The sequence below is a fragment of the Solea senegalensis genome, unplaced genomic scaffold, assembly GCF_019176455.1.
Source record: "Solea senegalensis isolate Sse05_10M unplaced genomic scaffold, IFAPA_SoseM_1 scf7180000012731, whole genome shotgun sequence".
Taxonomy (NCBI): Eukaryota; Metazoa; Chordata; class Actinopteri; order Pleuronectiformes; family Soleidae; genus Solea; species Solea senegalensis.
Window position 1 is genome coordinate 140,001 of NW_025320682.1, and position 17,124 is coordinate 157,124.

At 46.5% G+C, this 17,124-nt stretch overlaps 1 protein-coding gene across 8 annotated transcripts in view; it reads left to right on the top strand.

Annotated features, from left to right (window-relative positions):
- LOC122759976 (myelin transcription factor 1-like) overlaps positions 1-17,124 on the top strand; it is a 108,657-nt gene that overhangs the window by 89,393 nt on the left and 2,140 nt on the right. For 3 of the 8 annotated variants that reach the window (XM_044015008.1, XM_044015013.1, XM_044015014.1), the window contains exons 4-18: positions 381-411; positions 1,464-1,526; positions 2,993-3,408; positions 4,005-5,075; positions 6,882-7,016; positions 8,203-8,293; positions 8,386-8,502; positions 10,459-10,676; positions 11,397-11,584; positions 13,901-14,155; positions 14,585-14,739; positions 15,291-15,353; positions 15,765-15,833; positions 16,383-16,445; positions 16,867-16,947. In XM_044015008.1, the coding sequence (XP_043870943.1) occupies positions 381-411; positions 1,464-1,526; positions 2,993-3,408; positions 4,005-5,075; positions 6,882-7,016; positions 8,203-8,293; positions 8,386-8,502; positions 10,459-10,676; positions 11,397-11,584; positions 13,901-14,155; positions 14,585-14,739; positions 15,291-15,353; positions 15,765-15,833; positions 16,383-16,445; positions 16,867-16,947 (3,016 nt within the window). Of the gene's footprint in view, positions 1-164; positions 231-380; positions 412-1,463; positions 1,527-2,992; positions 3,409-4,004; positions 5,076-6,881; positions 7,017-8,202; positions 8,294-8,385; positions 8,503-10,458; positions 10,677-11,396; positions 11,585-13,900; positions 14,156-14,584; positions 14,740-15,290; positions 15,354-15,764; positions 15,834-16,382; positions 16,446-16,866; positions 16,948-17,124 lie in introns of those variants that run through there. The other 5 variants (XM_044015009.1, XM_044015016.1, XM_044015012.1 and 2 more) reach the window with 5 other exon arrangements.

A 17,124-nucleotide genomic window follows, 5' to 3' on the forward strand; every position in this document is an offset into this window, starting at 1 on the left:
GTATAGCCTTTGTGTGTTATTATTCATTCAGCTGAGCGCTGAGTGTTTGTGCAGGCCGTCACTTACACTCCTGTTTGTTTTTCCGCTCGCCTTCCTGAACATGTGTGTGTGTGTGTGTGTGTGTGTGTGTGTGTGTGTGTGTAAACTCACAAGTGTGTAGGTGTTTTCTTTCCCTCCTGATCATGGAGTCAGCAGTGAGTTTGCCGCTCTGTGGAGGCCTCACGGGATTTGTATGCATTTGTGATTTATTGATCTGAGTTTCTTTTAGCAGCGCAGCTTTCTGAGCAGTCATTCACCTTTGTTCTCCCCTCCCTGTGTCTTTCTTCTCCTCCCCGCCCCCCCCCCGCCTCCTCCTCCTCCTCGTCCTCTCACCGTTTCAGTTCCTATTGAGCTCGTAGGACAAGAGCTGAGGTAAGGAAACACCTTCATCTCTGTGCAAACCTCTTTCATAATGTTCCTTTATGTGTTCCTCAGAGAAACTCCCCCCGCAGCTGCAGACTCACTATCACTGCCTCTTTAGATATGTTGTATATTTTTTTATCATCACCACTTCTCAGCTCTTGGTCGTTGCCTCCAACATGCTGCTATTGATTTCTCACAGTCTTTCAATATTTCCTGCTATGAACACGTACGGCAGGCGCAGGGAAAAGGAGCGTATATGATTTTTCTTTTTTTGTGATGCGATCGAAGGATAGAGCGTGAGGAGATGGTGAAGGGCGAATATTTAGTTCCCCTCATCCTCACCGGTCATGAACCTCTCTCCTCGATCTCCATCCACATTATTTTTCCGTCCTCTCTCATTTTTTGACACACTTCACCTTTAAAAACTGATCTGAGCTCAAAACACCTCTCACTTTCTGAATTATGGATAAAATAAACTGTGGGGAGGCCAAAGAGCATCTCATTCAAAATGCAAATGCAGCATTTTTTAATAAGCGAAATTAATAATTAGGATAATTGGAGTAATAAAGGGCAATTGCTGGAGGAAGTTAATGAGAATTGAAATGAGCCATCCTGAGGGGTCATAGCAACCTGAATCAGAGGAGAGAGGAAGGAGAGAGAGAGAGAGAGAGAGAGAGAGAGAGAGAGATGATGAGTGGCGAGCAGAGCAGAGAAGGGGAAATTACAGCAGGTCTCTGCTGATGCTTATCTCTCATAGTAACAGGATATAGGCCAGGGTTGATGAACGACACACAATATTATGTTCTCTCCGGCTTGATGCCACCTGCATTCATGCATTATGTGTATTTGCTGTTGGGGGGGAGGGGGGCGGGGATTCATATCTTTGTGCATGTGCATTTGTGTGACAAGTGTGCTCAGTTTGCATGTCTTTGCTTTGTTGTTTATCTTTCTTTCTTTTTGCTGCTGCTTTTACTGCCTGTGGTTATCGCTGCTGCTTCAGCGCAGCAACTAAAATGCACCGTGTGTTGAACATTTCTCTAACCTCCATCCATCTCATCCAGCTGCCCCACCCCTGGATGCAATGGCTCTGGCCATATCAGTGGGAGATACTCACGACACAGAAGGTAGGGCAGATGAAAAGACCCACCCTCTGTCTGTCCTTCCGTGCTGTCTGTCTCTCTGTCCTCCTTGTCCCCCTCGCTCCGCCCCACGAGCATCTGCTCGGTGGAAAATATCACATTTCACTTTGGTTCTTGAAAAAGTCCGGGACACAAACGCATGTATTTGTAGCTTTTAGTGTCGAGAGTTTGATGAAAAGATCAAAAGTTTAGCTTAGCTTAGCACAAAGACGGGGATCGTGTGTACACTGGCGTTGCCAAGGATTTGTTCCATATTTGAATAAAAATGGATAAAACACGAGTCCTGTATTGAACAGAGATGGAAGGCGCTTTGTTCCTTATTTTTGAAAATGAAGTCAAACAGAAAAATGACACAGAACACTGCTGTAAGTGACAGGGATGCTAGTTAGCCGTAGCTAGTTAGCGTCTGCGTCAGTGCCGACTTATTGCAGCTAAATGTAGAAACAATCATTTACTGTAGGTTTTATTGACATGTTCATACATTTAAGAGTTTCACACTGTGGTTATTCATAGGACGCACAACATCTCAGGTGTAAACAATACTGATCACGAAATCCACCTACAACACATCTAACCCGGTTCCAGCTCATTTGTTGATGCACACAAATGAGATCCATGAGACCATTTTAATTAGTGGGCTTATTTTAGGAAAGTAAAAAAAAAGAGAGTTAAATCCACCACAATCTTTTACTATAATGTTATTATTGCAACTGTGTTAGTCAGAGCAGTGGTTCCCAAATTACAACTAAAACAACTTAAACCTAAACTAGTAGAAAAACAACTTCATTCCTCTCCTGTTAATGATCTGGTGAGGTTTGAAGGACGTCCCTCGTTGCTCGAATCACACTGAAAATAAAGAGCTGTGGTATTTTTGAGATGCCTCCAAATCTAAAAGAAATGTGATTTCTCCAGTGGCTGTTCCACCCTCATTTCTCCCTCCCTCCCTCCCGTCATTCCTGGTCTTCTGTGTCACTCGTCGCTCTGCAGGACTCGGGGCGGCTCACTGACTTGTGACTCCTCTTTATTGAGGGCCAGATATTAGCTCTCTGTTTACATGTGTATTCATTCAGCAGGCAATTTCAGATGCACTTTGTTTATAGATCGTCCCTCAATCTCCCCTCGACATCTCCCAGGTGAGAGTCACAGGGAGTTTATTGGATTTCACCCTCCGCTGCCTTTGCCTCGTCCGCCTCTCCATACAAGTTGTTCATTAAACGTTCCAGTCAATTGGCTGAGATTGGTTGTGATGTCTGAGAAGAGGGAGTGAGGCGCCCCCCTCAGGCCACATGTGACACACACCATACACACCATCATGCATGAACATGATGCGTTTTGTGGTTTGCGTTAGTTAGTAATGAGTTCTTCCAATGAGATCTTTTATTTCCTTCTTGTTGCTTATGATTCTGTTCTTTTATTTTGTTATACCTCTATCTCTTCATCTCTTCCAACAGCATTCTGGGTTGCCCCATTGCCAGAAAACGCCGCCTGGAGGAAGCAGAGGCCGAGCAGGAGCAAGAGCAGGAGAGGCCCGCCTCCAAAAGGAAGTCCCACCCACTGAAGCTGGCCCTGGACGAGGGCTTCAGCGCAGAGAGCGACGCCAGCAGCGAGGCCGATGGCGAGGGAGAGAAGGACGGCGAGAAAACGGGACAGGCCAAAGAAGAGGAGGAGCAGCGGGTGGAGGACACACAGGCAGTGACGGAGGAGGACGAGGACGAGAGGAGAGAGGAGACGACAGAAGTCCTGATGAAGGACGCACAGACAAATGGAGAGGAAGTGGAGATGAAGAGTCAACCGTGTGAGGAGGAGGAGAAGACAGAAGAGGAAGACACATATCAGAGGGAGGAGAATGGATTCACAGCTGATGAAGGTACAACTGAACACAAACAGTTTTTATTTATTCATCTATTATTTTATTTATTGCTTTTTATAACAGAAACTAAGGTATGTACCAATGTGGATCATTTTATAGATGAGATGAGAAATGAGGTGTTCACAACAATCACCACTTCATCAATAAAGAGTGACGTGACTTTCACTCAAAACACTGGATCCTACGTTAGTTCAGCTCAGTCGTCTCTCGAGGTTCGATCATGTCGCTAATGACGTTATCATAATGTCACAAACACATGAGTGAACACATGAGTGAACACATGAGTGAACACATGAGTGAACACATGGCCGTTCAAAGTGTTTTCATTTTCCTGATGATAAACAGTTGGGGTTTAAGTTAAGATTGAGATTTAAGCTTAACCATCAGAGCTTCACTCACTGTGCTTTCCGATGACTAACCCTGGAACCTGGATTTTAGGAGCCCGCTTATTCCTGCATCTGGTTTTATTTCTGTGTGATCTCATAGTGAATGAGTTGTCAGGCCAGAAGTCGGTGATGATAAAGATATTACTGACAACAGCTTTAGTTCACTGCATGAGTCACTCTGTGACCTCTTCATCTTTGTTTCCACAGAGGAGGAGGAGGAGGAGGAGGAGGAGGAGTGTGTGATCATCGAGCCTGAGCTCAGAGCAGCACCACCTGCTCTCCAGGAGTCTCAGGCTCCTCCTCAGAGTGATGAAGAGGTGAGCGACTCTCTCATCCACGCTGGCCACATTTCTGACAATGCTCCAAATGTGGCCGGGCAGCAGCCTGTTGCTATGGAAACAGAGAGGGATGTCACCGTGGCGGCCACGTGGGACGGAGAAGTAAAGGACAAGCCGGAGGGGGACATGAATAAAGAGGGAGACGGGGCACGTGGAGTTCAAGTGCTGGGAGAGTCGTCTGTTCTGCATAAGGAGGCGGCTGAAGAAGAGTTAGAGGAGGAGGTGAAGGAGGAGCAAGGAGAGTGTGAAGACGCCATGGACCACGTGAGCCAGCAGAACCATCAATATCTGACCACAGATGTCCCCCATAAACAAATCATAGATGAAGAGGAACACAGGGACCACGTTCTGCCAATTTCTGATGTGCCAACCGCCATCCGCACCATCACCAGCACCGCAGCAGCTCAGGGAACACACATCAAGACTGAAGACCACAGAGCTGGGCCTCTGGAGGACTATAGCTCACACAGGGACAGATGTGACTCTCATAGACCCAGCCCACTTCAAAACTACAAGGCCAGCCCGTCCTCAAGCTACAGCTCCCACAGGGACAGTCCAGTCGAGGACTACTTCCCCAATTCCAGAGTCGAAAACTATAAAATCCACAAAACCTTGTCCTCGGCCTCGACCGACATCATCGAGGTGCGATCGGATAAGTCCGAGGAGAAGGACTTTGATGACGCGGATGGGGACGACGAGCGCGACGACGAAGACAGCCTGTCACAGCGCTCCACGGTGACAGACGAGTCCGAGATGTTTGACATGACCCGAGGAAACCTGGGCCTGCTGGAGCAAGCCATCGCCCTGAAGGCAGAGCAAGTCAAGCCAGCCGGGCCCAGAGAGCTCCTCCGCGCCCCAGACATCCACCACCAGCGATACTTCACCATGGAAGACAGGCCCAAACACCTGGACCTCATCCGCAAGAGCTACTTCAGCAAAGGTAGGAGAGACAACGCCGAAACCAGGAGGGGAGGGCAGAGTGAACACATGCTGTCAATCACCAGCTCTGTTCATGTGCACGGTGACGGTTTATTCTGGCTCAGAACCACAGACCTCGTCAATGTCACGCTTCACAACCATAACCCTCCACCTGCTCTTCAACAAAGTAAAGTAAAGGCGAGAGCTCCGCGGCTGCTTAAATTCATTTTTCCCATAACACGTAATTGTCCACTTCAGCTCCGTATTGGTACAAATTGCACCGCGCCTTGTTTTCTCCCTGGTTTTTACGTTGCTCACATTTAGACATTTACGCCCCCTCTCGAATCTTTGATAACCTTTCACCTTTGACGTGTCCAGTACACATTGATGCATCTTTTCTCGCGGTACAATCAACTACGAAACGTCCAAATCACCAAGATGGACGGCAAATTCAAAATGGTCGACTTCCTGTTGAGTTGAGGCCATGGTCCTGATGGACTTTGTTGTTCGTCTCGGGCTGTGACACGTTTCCACCGAGGTTCGACCAGGTGTGATATTTTGGATTCCGCTTGCTTCAGACTTTTTACTGTGTAGTCACTGAAGCGCGGTGTTCACACGGTAGTTTCTAAACAAAATGCTCCACAGTGACAGACTTAGCAGATATAAAAATGCACGATAAGGTGGAGAATAAGTCGTGAGCTCCTGACACAGGTGTAGTTTTGAACAAAAGCAGAAGTAGCTGTGCTGTAATGGTGGTCTTGTTTATAGTTGGTGGGTACAGAACATGACGTGTTAAGTAAGCAGCACGAGGTCTCATGTGCTTAACCTCATGTGGAAGAACAAATACAAAAACACAGTGTACCACAGTGCATCCAATAAACAGCGATGAGTCACCGAGCACCAGTTAGACCCTCCCCCTCTCAATTGTGAGGATATGAAGTGGCTTCGGCTGAATAGACGCTCTGTGAAGAGCACGAGAGGAAGTGCTTATAGACAGAGAGAGAGGAGTCACGGCAAGAGACAAAAGGAGGACAAACTGTCAGTGAGGGACAGGAGAAGGAGCTCAGGTTGTTCTGCACGCGGTGGTGGAGTGTTTATGTGTTTAGGACTGCATTTCACACTTGGCACGCTGCCCACTTGTCATGCTCCTCGCGCTATAGCAGCAGTGTGATTACATGCTCGCGCTGCTCGTGCTGCTCGTGCTGCTCGCGCTGCTCGCGCTGCCCTCTCCTTGGCCTCAGCTCCCTCCCGTGGTGACGCTCCTGTTCTGCTCAACACTAATTAGGAGATGCATGTCTCGTTAACATTCAATTTGAGGGCCAATAGAGCATCACACCATACTCCTGCTCCTTTCCTCCCCCTCTCCCTCTCTCTCCCTCCCTCCCTCCACTGATGCTGGCTGCTCCTCCAGTCACAGTAGGGAGGACCAGGTGACCCGGTGCCTTAAACTCGTCGTGCCGATGTATTTGTTTCTTCCTCATGTGTTTCTTGTGCGACGTCAGGCAAAGTGAAGCAAAGTGTTGTTATTAAGCTGTATTTGTGTAAATGTGTTAAGTTTAGAGAACTGTAACTTTTAAACACAAATGCACAAAACACACTGTGCATTTACAGAGATACATAAGACATGAGGGGCAAATACAGATGGGGTTTCCTTTGTGCACTTGTCTGAAATATGTCTCGATTTCATGCTCAGCCAAGCAGATTGTCTGATGCCATTAACCACTTCTTTTTGTCCTCTTTATCCTTATCCTTCCCTCATTCCACTCTCGCCTTATCTTCTCTCCTCTCCTCTCCTCTCGCTCCTTACCTCCTTCCCTGGTTCATACAGAGAGCAGTAGGCCAGAGAAGAGGGAGATCAAGTGTCCCACTCCAGGGTGTGATGGGACAGGTCACGTGACCGGCCTTTACCCCCACCACCGCAGCCTGTCAGGCTGTCCGCACAAGGACAGGATCCCCCCGGAGAGTGAGTCTTTTTCAGCTCCTCAGAAAGATGAAAATAAGGGGGAGAGAGAAAATGACAACAAAGGGCAGCCTGACATTGGCAGGAACCCACCTCCTCTCCTCGCTGTAGAGTTTGACTCGGATAAGTACTTTAATGCCAGTTTACTCATGATTTCATGGGGTTTTGAAGCGTTAGTGTTCTGATCCAGGCTTACGGAATCAAGGTCACTTTGGCCTCTCACACACACACACGCACACGCACACGCACACGCACACGCACGCGCCTGCGCCGCGCCTGCACACACACACACACACACACACATACGCGCACACACCGCGCGCTGCGCCTGCGCCACGCACACGCACGCACACGCCTCTCCGATGCTTGTAGAGCAGCTCAGTCTCTGCTGCTACAGTAAATATCCCACTCTGTAATTACCCGCAGTATTCAGCCGAGAATACACTCCAGCACGTTAAAGGCAGCGGGTCAAAGGAGCTGAACTGACAAACAAATGTCACACCAGTACTTTCCTCTTAACCACTTTATTAGGTACACCTGTTCAACTGCTCGGCGTGACGTGGTTGTTTCAGAAACTCGTCGTCCACAAACCATCTGTGGAGAAAATATCCAGTGAGCATCAGTTTCCTGTTGATGACAGGAAGACAACACAGCAGGAGAGCAGTCGACCACACCAGGTGTCCTGTGTACCTAATAAAGTGGCTACTGAGTGTGTCTCTCATACATATCAGATGCCGTCCCTCAAATGTAGTTCAGCTCCGTCGAAAGCTATTCTCTCATTAAGATTCTCTTAATAGTCCTGCTGGTATTTACTGTAAACGTTGGGACTATACAAAAATGATTAGAGAGTAATTGTTGTGTTTTCGGGAGCTGGGGATGGTTTCTATTGTTCTCTAGTTCCCTGTAAACTGAGGAGCCGCTGAGAAGCATCAAAGCATCTGCTCCTGCAGTATACTGCGATGTCAGTTTCTAACAGTGATTAACTTGAAACGCTGACCGATGTAATTTAACTGAAAATAGAGTGCAGGAAAATATTCACTTTGGTTACGGTGTCAGATTTGGCCCCAGAGGAGAGGAGCCCCTCCTCCTCAAAGGAAATATGTAAAATGCCGTTTTTGTCTTTCTTTGTCTTTGTGGATGTTGTCTCACTGACGTGGTGTGGACGTGTCTTTATTTGTCTTCTCCTCAGTTCTGGCCATGCATGAGAATGTGCTGAAGTGTCCGACTCCTGGTTGCACCGGTCAGGGCCACGTGAACAGCAACCGCAACACACACCGCAGGTATTCTTACATTCAAGCATCTGTGTATGTGTGTCAGTGCGGTGCAGATCTACAGGGTCAGCATCTTTTATTTACCCCCTCTATCTCTCCAGTCTGTCCGGATGCCCCATCGCTGCTGCAGAGAAGCTGTCAAAGGGCCACGATAAGCAGCTCCTTGTTCCGCCAGGCAGCGAGCACCTGAAAGGAAGTCCCAACGACAGAGTGTTAAGGTGCGTACGGAGATCCACGTGAACAAACACTCCGTCTATTAGCTTCACGTGTCAGCTGCTGGATTCATTTACTGAAGTGATAACGAGTTCAACATTTCACTGGCACTCAAGATAAAAACTCACATGAATAAATGAATGTTTGACAAAAACAGCAAAAGGACAATAAGTGTAGTAAAGTAAAAGCTCAAGAACACAGACAGTAAGTACATGTACATATAACACCCTGAGGTACATTAGTGCACATATTCATATGAAGTACATTTAAGAGGCTAAAGTATGTATTATTCCATATCCATATAAAACGCTTAATGTCACATGTTTATTTGAAGTGATAACACACACACATACTTCTCTCTTTAACGTGACTGAAAGGAACAGGTGGACCTTTCACCCACATAAAAGCTTTGTGCTGTGAGCGGAGGCCTCGCACAGCTGAGTCCTTTTCAAGGTTAGAGCTTCTTTACCACAGAGAAGCCACAGAGACTAGTCCAGCCTTGGTGACCAGGTGGTAACCGGGTCTGTGAATGGCTGCGCGCTCATCATTACTGTCGCCAACAAACGCCGAGATCTCTTCACGTCTCTTCATCTCCTCGACAGACACCGGGCAGCGTGATCACAGCCCAAAGAATGATAATGAACACACACACACACACACACACACGGGCGTTACGCTCAGGCCGCGCTCTTCGTCGTTGGTATTTTAATTAGCAATGCGGCCGATAAGCTAATTATGCAAGTTATAGGGGCGTTGCGGGGGAATAGGAGAAATAATTGCTTTCCTTGAGGAAAAGCTCATCAGTGGTCAGACAAAAAGCACCGAGGATTAAACATAATAAGGTTTTGTATTTTTGTTTTTTATGTTTGTTTGAGGAGGGAAGGAAGAATTCTTCATGATGGATTAATCATAAGGAGGTGAAATGGCTCCTGTGATCAGTGGAGGGATGTTTGTCAGTGTGAACGCTGCCTTTAAATGAACACTAACATGTTGTGACCCGTGTGTCTCTCTTTTTAACTACTTTATATTCTGTTGTGACTTTTTATACCTGAAATCGTTTTGTCTGGGTGACGGTGGCTCAGTGGTAGAACGATTCGTCTTTCGATTTGAAGGTTGTGGGTTTGATTCCCATGCTCTGCTAGTCTATGTGCAGCTGTGTCCTCGGGCAAGACACTTAACCCGAGGACACACTTAACTCCACAGTATGAGAATGAAAGATATAGCTCTATGAACGTGTGAGTGAATGGGTGAATAGTGTGAAGCAGGTGTGAGTGGTCAACACAGAGCATCTATCTGTGCTGCTGTATCTCAGCGGGAACTCCAGCACTGGAACACAGCAGTGTGACAACAGGTCAGGTCATGTCACTTATTAGCTTAACTTATTAACTTAACTTATTATTAAATTAACTTATGATCAACGAGCATACGCTTGGAGACGAGAGGCTGTGATGGGGGCGGGGGTTAGCGGTACAGGAGGAAAAAAGGGCTTGAGGTGGGAGGGGTGGATCGAGGAAGGAGACTCCACGTCTATCCTTCACCCTGACCCTCCTCCTCCTCCTCCTCCTCCTCCTCCTCCTCCCCATCCTGCCGCCTCTCGCTGGTCTATCAGTGGATTTACGCCAACAGGTTTGACAAAAGCTCCGGCTCTCCAGGAAAACGAGAGGGCTTAGAGCTCATAAATTCCATGCTGTACAACATGCAAATGTGCCCTCTGCTGATAAGAGAGCTTTTAATCCTGCTGCACTCCTGCTAAGTACACCATTGCCTCTATCTCCACTCCCTCTGTCACTCTACCTCCCTCTCTCCTTCTCTTCTTTTCTCTTTTGCCCTGACTCTTAATTTCATTTCCTCGTCTTTGTCTTTAATTCCTTTGCCGTCTTCTGTGTTTTGGTTCATTTTTTTCTCGCCACATGCTCTAACCCAGCTGATATCTTCTCGCTCTCCGCCCCCTTTACCCACAGACCCATGTGCTTTGTGAAGCAGCTGGAGGTGCCCCAGTACGGCAGCTACAGGCCCAACATGGCACCCGCCACCCCTCGCGCCAACCTGGCCAAGGAGCTGGAGAAGTACTCCAAGGTTACCTTCGATTATGCAAGCTTCGACGCTCAAGTGTTCGGGAAGCGCATGCTTGCTCCAAAGATGCTCTCCACCAGCGAAACCTCACCCAAAGCCTTCAAAAGTAAGAGAGCAACATGAAGATGAAGATTTGCAGCATAACCCTAAACTGCAGTGTGATGTTGTTGTCATAATACAATAACGATGCATCGTGGAGAGAAAGTGTCAGTCTAACATAGATAATGAGTGAGGAGGAGAAAATCTACATCTGCTTTAACGGGACTTTAAACTTAACGACATCATTCACAGCCAGAAAAAGGTTATTTTCACCTTAATCTGATCATTTCTGCCAAAATCATTACGAGCAGTTAAAACTCCATCATGTGTAAATAGATTGTGTCAATGTTGGTTCAGTCCAGTTCAGTTTATGAGACAAAGATTGATGTGTGCAGCTCAGTTAGATGAGCTTAGCACAAACAGACTGGAGACTTTTCAAATCTGTGCCTGATAGAAACAGGTGGAGGTTCAAGTGTTTCTGTGCGAGTGCAGTGAAACAAACCTGTTAATTACTGACCTTTACTGACTGAGTCGCTGCAAGGTTTCGTTATCTTCAGAGCGAGCGAGGCTACTTGTTGTTCTTCGTTCGTTTTACAGCCGTTATAAGTTCAATTAATTGTCCTCTGGCTATAGTGAGATAACAAAGAAGTTATTAGTTACTCTTAATTACTTACTGCCAGCATGATTTTAAAACATGTAAGCCCACAGAATATGTTCCAACTCTCTGCTCTGTTGTTTTCCTCCTTTGCTTTTTAAGACCCAACATAAATATTCTGTCTCCCTGCAGCTAAACCCTCGTTCCCCAAGTCCTCGTCGCCCAGCCTCAGCCTCCACGCTTACGGGAAGAGCTCCACCTTAGCCTACGACTACTCCCACGACGCCGAGGCCGCTCACATGGCCGCCACCGCCATCCTCAATCTGTCCACGCGCTGCTGGGAGAAACCTGAGAACCTCAGCACCAAACCCCAAAACAAGGTGAACCCAGACAAACCTCTTATCCCTCACAAATCTTTGTTCCTGCGCTTAATTAAAGACTGAGCAGGAAATAAATCCGAGATGCAGACGATATCCATTAGTCATATATGGATAAAGTGTTACTCTGTATTTTCCCCCTGCAGCACTCAGAGAGAGATGATTAGCTGATTGTAGTGCAGATTGATACGTAGCAGGCCACAGCTGCTGACATGAGAGGGGAAAGCAGTGGGTGTGCCTCTCCCCTCTCCTCTCCTCTCCTCTCCTCCCTCTCTCTCCTCTCCTCCCTCCTCCCTCTCCCCTCTCCTCCCCTCCCTCCCTCCTCCCTCCTCCCTCCTCCTCTCCTCTCCTCTCCTCCCTCCTCTCTCCTCCCTCCTCCCCCTCCCTCTCCTCTCCTCCTCCTCCTCTCCTCTCCCTCTCCTCTCCTCTCCTCTCTCTCCCTCTCCCTCCCCTCTCTCCCCCCTCCCTCCTCCCTCCCCTCTCCTCTCCTCTCCCCTCTCCTCTCCTCTCCCCTCTCGTTTTCTTTTTTCTTTTTCTTTTACCCCCATCAACTCTGCATGAATTTCTCATCAGTAGGCTTTGGCTTGCAGCAACAGGAGGGTGTTGAGATGCAGTTGCATCACCCCCCTCCCATCCTCTTTCATCCTTTCATCCCTCCATCCCACACACTTTTCATGTTGTTATTGAGTTTGGCTGGCTGCCGGTTCCCTGGATTACGTCTCCACCAGGTAACGCTTTTTTCATTATCTGCATTATCAGACGGATCTCTCTCTCTCTCTCTCTCTCTCTCTCTCTCTCACCACCACCACTCTTTCTTTTGGTTTTTCTTCTTACTTTCTTTGATCTTCTCCTCCTCCTCCTCCCCCCGATGCAAGTGTCACTGCATACTCCTCTATCACGCCATCACTCACTCCCTCCTTCCCCTCTCTGTGCACAGGAGGCGTAATTGAAGCACCACTTTCCCCCATATTGTGATTTTTAAAAGGCTTTTTGCCTCACAGAGGAGAGAAAGTGACTGCTTCATCATTTTTCGATTTCCTGACATGGTTTTAGGAAGATAAAAAAGTGGAGATTAATGTCTCTGGCTGCAGAGCACAGAGTAAGGTGTTATTCAGTGAGGCACTGATCCAAGACCAGGCATTAGCCGCACACTATTACAACACAGAGACTCCCGCCGCTGATCTGGAATCAGAGTCATAGATGAAATTCAGCTGAAATCCAACATTAAAAACACTGGAACACTGAGCTCATGGTCCAGGGACATTTCTGGGAACCGTTCCCGTCTTCTCTTCTAACCGTTTGATTCTTGTTCCTGGCCCTTGACCAGCTCATACGAGCGTGATCATGAAGCATGGACAGGTGACGTGTGGCGTTGCTGCCTTTTGACCAAAAATACATCAAATGTCAATAATGACACAGCAGCAACGGTGGAAATGTGTTTGCTACGGGAAGAAATCAATAACTTCATCAAATGAGAGTTAAATGAATTCAGTTCATGCACGAGTGTGAAAATCTACTTCATCTTCATCTTCATGCATGTTTGTATCAACGCAACATGATTTGTGGGTGATTACGTTAAACACAATCATCAGCAGAGGAAACTGATTTACTGACAGTGTGACTGTGTGAGGATTTCATTAGAGATAATTATCTTTCTGAACTGCAGTTTAAACTTTGACTTCAATAAATATTATGAAAGAGTTGTTTTGGTTATAAAAACAATATTCATTTGTCTATTATTATGAATCATTGTGTCATAAATGCTAGCACATTTAGCCAGCTAGCACCTGTTAGCCATAGCAGAAACGAAGACTTTTTCTTTTTCAGTAGTTTATTGGTTTGAATTTTTGAACACAAAGTGTTTTTTACTCTTTGAATGACAATAAACTTCTGTAAACTCCTTCTACTTCATGTATTTACCTAGCTAGTTAGCCAACTGAATTTAGTCATAGAATGTCCTAATTAGCAGATGCACATGCTGCTAAGTGAGAGTGATAAAAATGTCGTCTTGAAACAAAAGTATTGATTTTTAGCCTCTTCAAACATTATTTTTTTTTGCCAGTGTCGTACAGGGGTTTGAAACCAATTAATCATATTTGGAAGAGCAGAAGATGGGGATCATAATTAACAAACGTGTAGGTATATAAACTCCTAAGGCGGTAGAAGATGGATGGAAAATCTTTATGGAGTCAGAAAGCGAGTGAGAAGCAGTGGAGATTAAATACAAACATGTGAACATTGTGGAGCTCCTGAAGTAAACTTTAAGTTCAAGATGAACAGCCACAGTTATGAATAACACATGTTTTCTTGATCTTCCAGGAAATGGACATTGAGGTGGATGAGAACGGCACCCTGGACCTGAGTATGAAGAAGCCCTTTAAACCCGAGGGCAGCCTGTCAGCCACCAGCCCCGGGGTTCGGTCCCCGGACCCCTCGTCCTCCTCTTCCTCGCTGCATCACGGTGGAAGTAGCGGGATGACGTCACCGAACCTGCACGCCTACAAGCAGGAGGACTGGGAGGGACCGCTGGACTACACCAAACCAAACCGCCACAGGGAAGAGGACGTGGACGAGGTCAGTGCAAATATACTCGCAGTTCTTCCAGGTTTATTGGCCACAAATGAAGTATTTCAACATAAACAACAACAACAGAAAATTGTTTACATCACTTTAAGTCTCTGTGTGATACCCTTGCCTAGTTTCCTCATTTCACTGAAATGTGAGTTTCAGAAACAGAGGTGGTGTGTCAGGTGCATTGCACCATCCTGGCTTTGGCATATGCTAATTTTTACTCCTTTGAACTTTTTCAAAAGAAATATAAAGGGCCCTGAATTTAAATGTTTTATGAGGCCATTCTGCATTTGAAAACATGACTTGTCTACAAAAGAATTCAAAAAAGGGATCAGATCAGAGACTTGTGTGCACTGTGAGGTAAAACTGTCTTTGCTTGTAAACAAATATGCAAATAAAGAGTGTTTATTTTATTTTGTTTGTTTTTCTCAGATGGAACACACTGGCCAGTCGTACGTCTCGTCTGATCAGGAGGACGGTGACATGATGCAGGATTGTCTGGAGGAGAGGAAGTACCCGGGCGAGGTCACGACCCCCAACTTTAAAGTCAAGTTCCAGCCCAAGGACATTAAGAAAGAGCTGCTATCGTAAGTGCAGGCACCTGCCTTGAGTTAAAGGCTAACTATTATTCATATTTATACATTAATATACGTCATGTATTGATATGATGGGTGAATAGCAGTCCAATTAAAGCTTGTGGGGCAGAGAGGTTGAAAAACCATTGATTTTCTCCTCGGTGACGGTCATACAACAAACCACATCGCTAGACCAGGATATAGAGGCACAGGTTCCACAAAGTGCAGTTGCTATTGATTCAGTAACATTTGGAGAAGTTCACTAACAGCAGCTTTAAACTTTAGCTAATGTTGACAGGAAAGTTATTAGCTGTGCTGGTGTTCGTATGGAAACCATTTGCTTCAGTGATTCTCAAAGACTCGGTCGTTGGAGATACTTTTTGTGTCACCAAACTAATTTGAAGAATTTCTCCAATCTCCTGGAAATGCTTTGTTCACCAATTCCAAATAGTATTAGGTGTTTGACACAGATACACTTATGCAATCATGAAATGAATCACACAAATTTGCTCTTGTCATGACATGACACGCTGATATACTGTGTGTATATTTACTCTCTCCAGGTGCCCTACGCCCGGCTGTGACGGCAGCGGCCACATCACTGGAAACTACGCGTCCCATCGCAGGTATCCACCCTTCCAGAGCTCTATATTAAAACCCACTGATATGAAACATTAGCTCTGCTGAGACTCCTCTGCTGCCCACTCTGCACCTGAGTCCAAAGCCGGCGCACCACGACTAATTCAAATATTTGATTTGATCCTGACATGCCACAGGCAATAATGTAGCGTGAGCCCGGGAAGCAAAGACGGTCAATGACTCTGATATGCATCAGTAATTTACTTCTTGCTGTCTGTCCTCTTCCTAAATGACCTTGGTATGCCTTGCATTCTTGATTTCTCTTCAACTCACGGCGGTTTTTTTTCCCTCTCTCTTTTCAATCTGCTCACACTGGCTTTTCCTCGCTCCCTCTTTCATCACCCTCTTCTTCTTCTTCTTCTTCTTCTCTCTGTCCTCTGGTCTCCTCCCCCCCTCAGTCTGTCTGGGTGTCCTCTCGCTGATAAGAGCCTTCGGTCCCTCATGGCGGCCAACGCCCCTGAACTCAAGTATGTCTGCTCTACTCTACACCTTCACTGCCTTTTCACTGCACTGCTACTGACACCGGGCCACAGCTACAGCGCTTTATTCTGCTGACTTATTAACTTATCTGCTGCTGCCGCTGCTGCTGCTGCTGCATCTGCTGCTGCTGCTGCTGCTGCTGCTGCATCTGCTGCTGCTGCTGCTGCTGCTGCTGCTGCTGCTGCAGTCATGGTGTAGGGTTGTTTTCTCTCGCTCTCTCTGTCTGTCGATCTGCAGCCAGCTCAAACTGTGCTTGCTTTCACTTCAATCAGTTCATGTAAATGTGAAATGGAATTGTAATTCTTAGCTCTCCACAGCTCACTTTAGACAGATACGGCGAGTGTATAAATGGCAAAGAGCCTGAAAGGACCGGATTTAGAACAAACAGACAGAGTCGATACAAATACATGGGGAAGAATTAACATACAGACCATTCCGCTCATCTGCATAATCCCATATTCACCAGACATCCTGCTACCAAGCACATCCGTATATATACAGTATATATATATAAGTGTTGCTCTTCTGTCTCACAGATGCCCCACACCAGGATGTGACGGCTCGGGTCACATCACAGGAAACTACACCTCTCACAGAAGGTAACAAACAACATCACACACACACACACACACAGTGACAGAAGAAAAATGCAAACACACACACATACTACGCACACATACACAGTCACATATACACACACACACACACACACACAACAGACAGTCAGAGAGGCCTAGTGACAGTTCATGGTAGATTTAGACAGGGACCACACACACACACACACACACACACACTCCTCACACACACACACACACTCCTCACACACACACACACACACACATTTCCACACCATGACATGATGGTACTTTGGGTCGTTTTAGGCGTATTTGAGTGAATCTGGTTTGTTAACAGCCTCTGTAAAAACTCTTCTTCCTTGTAATGTTCTCTCCCTTCAATCAAACACTTTACCAGACGCTTTTTTCAGGCCTATGTTATCAACTCCATACTTTCTGTTTTCAGTCTCTCTGGGTGCCCGCGTGCCAAGAAAGGTGGAATTAAAACTCCTACCAAGGACAACCAGGAGGACTCCGAGCTTTTAAAGTTCGTACCGCCCAGAAAGCCATAATGTCTGCTTTTAGCGAGACTGATGGTATAAGTAAAGTATAGCAAAATAAAACAGCAACAAAAAAGTCATGAAAAAGAGAGAGAAGGATGATATGCACAGGTAGTCACCTGACCCCCGGAACTGAATCAAAGAAATTCAGGCCCATACTGACT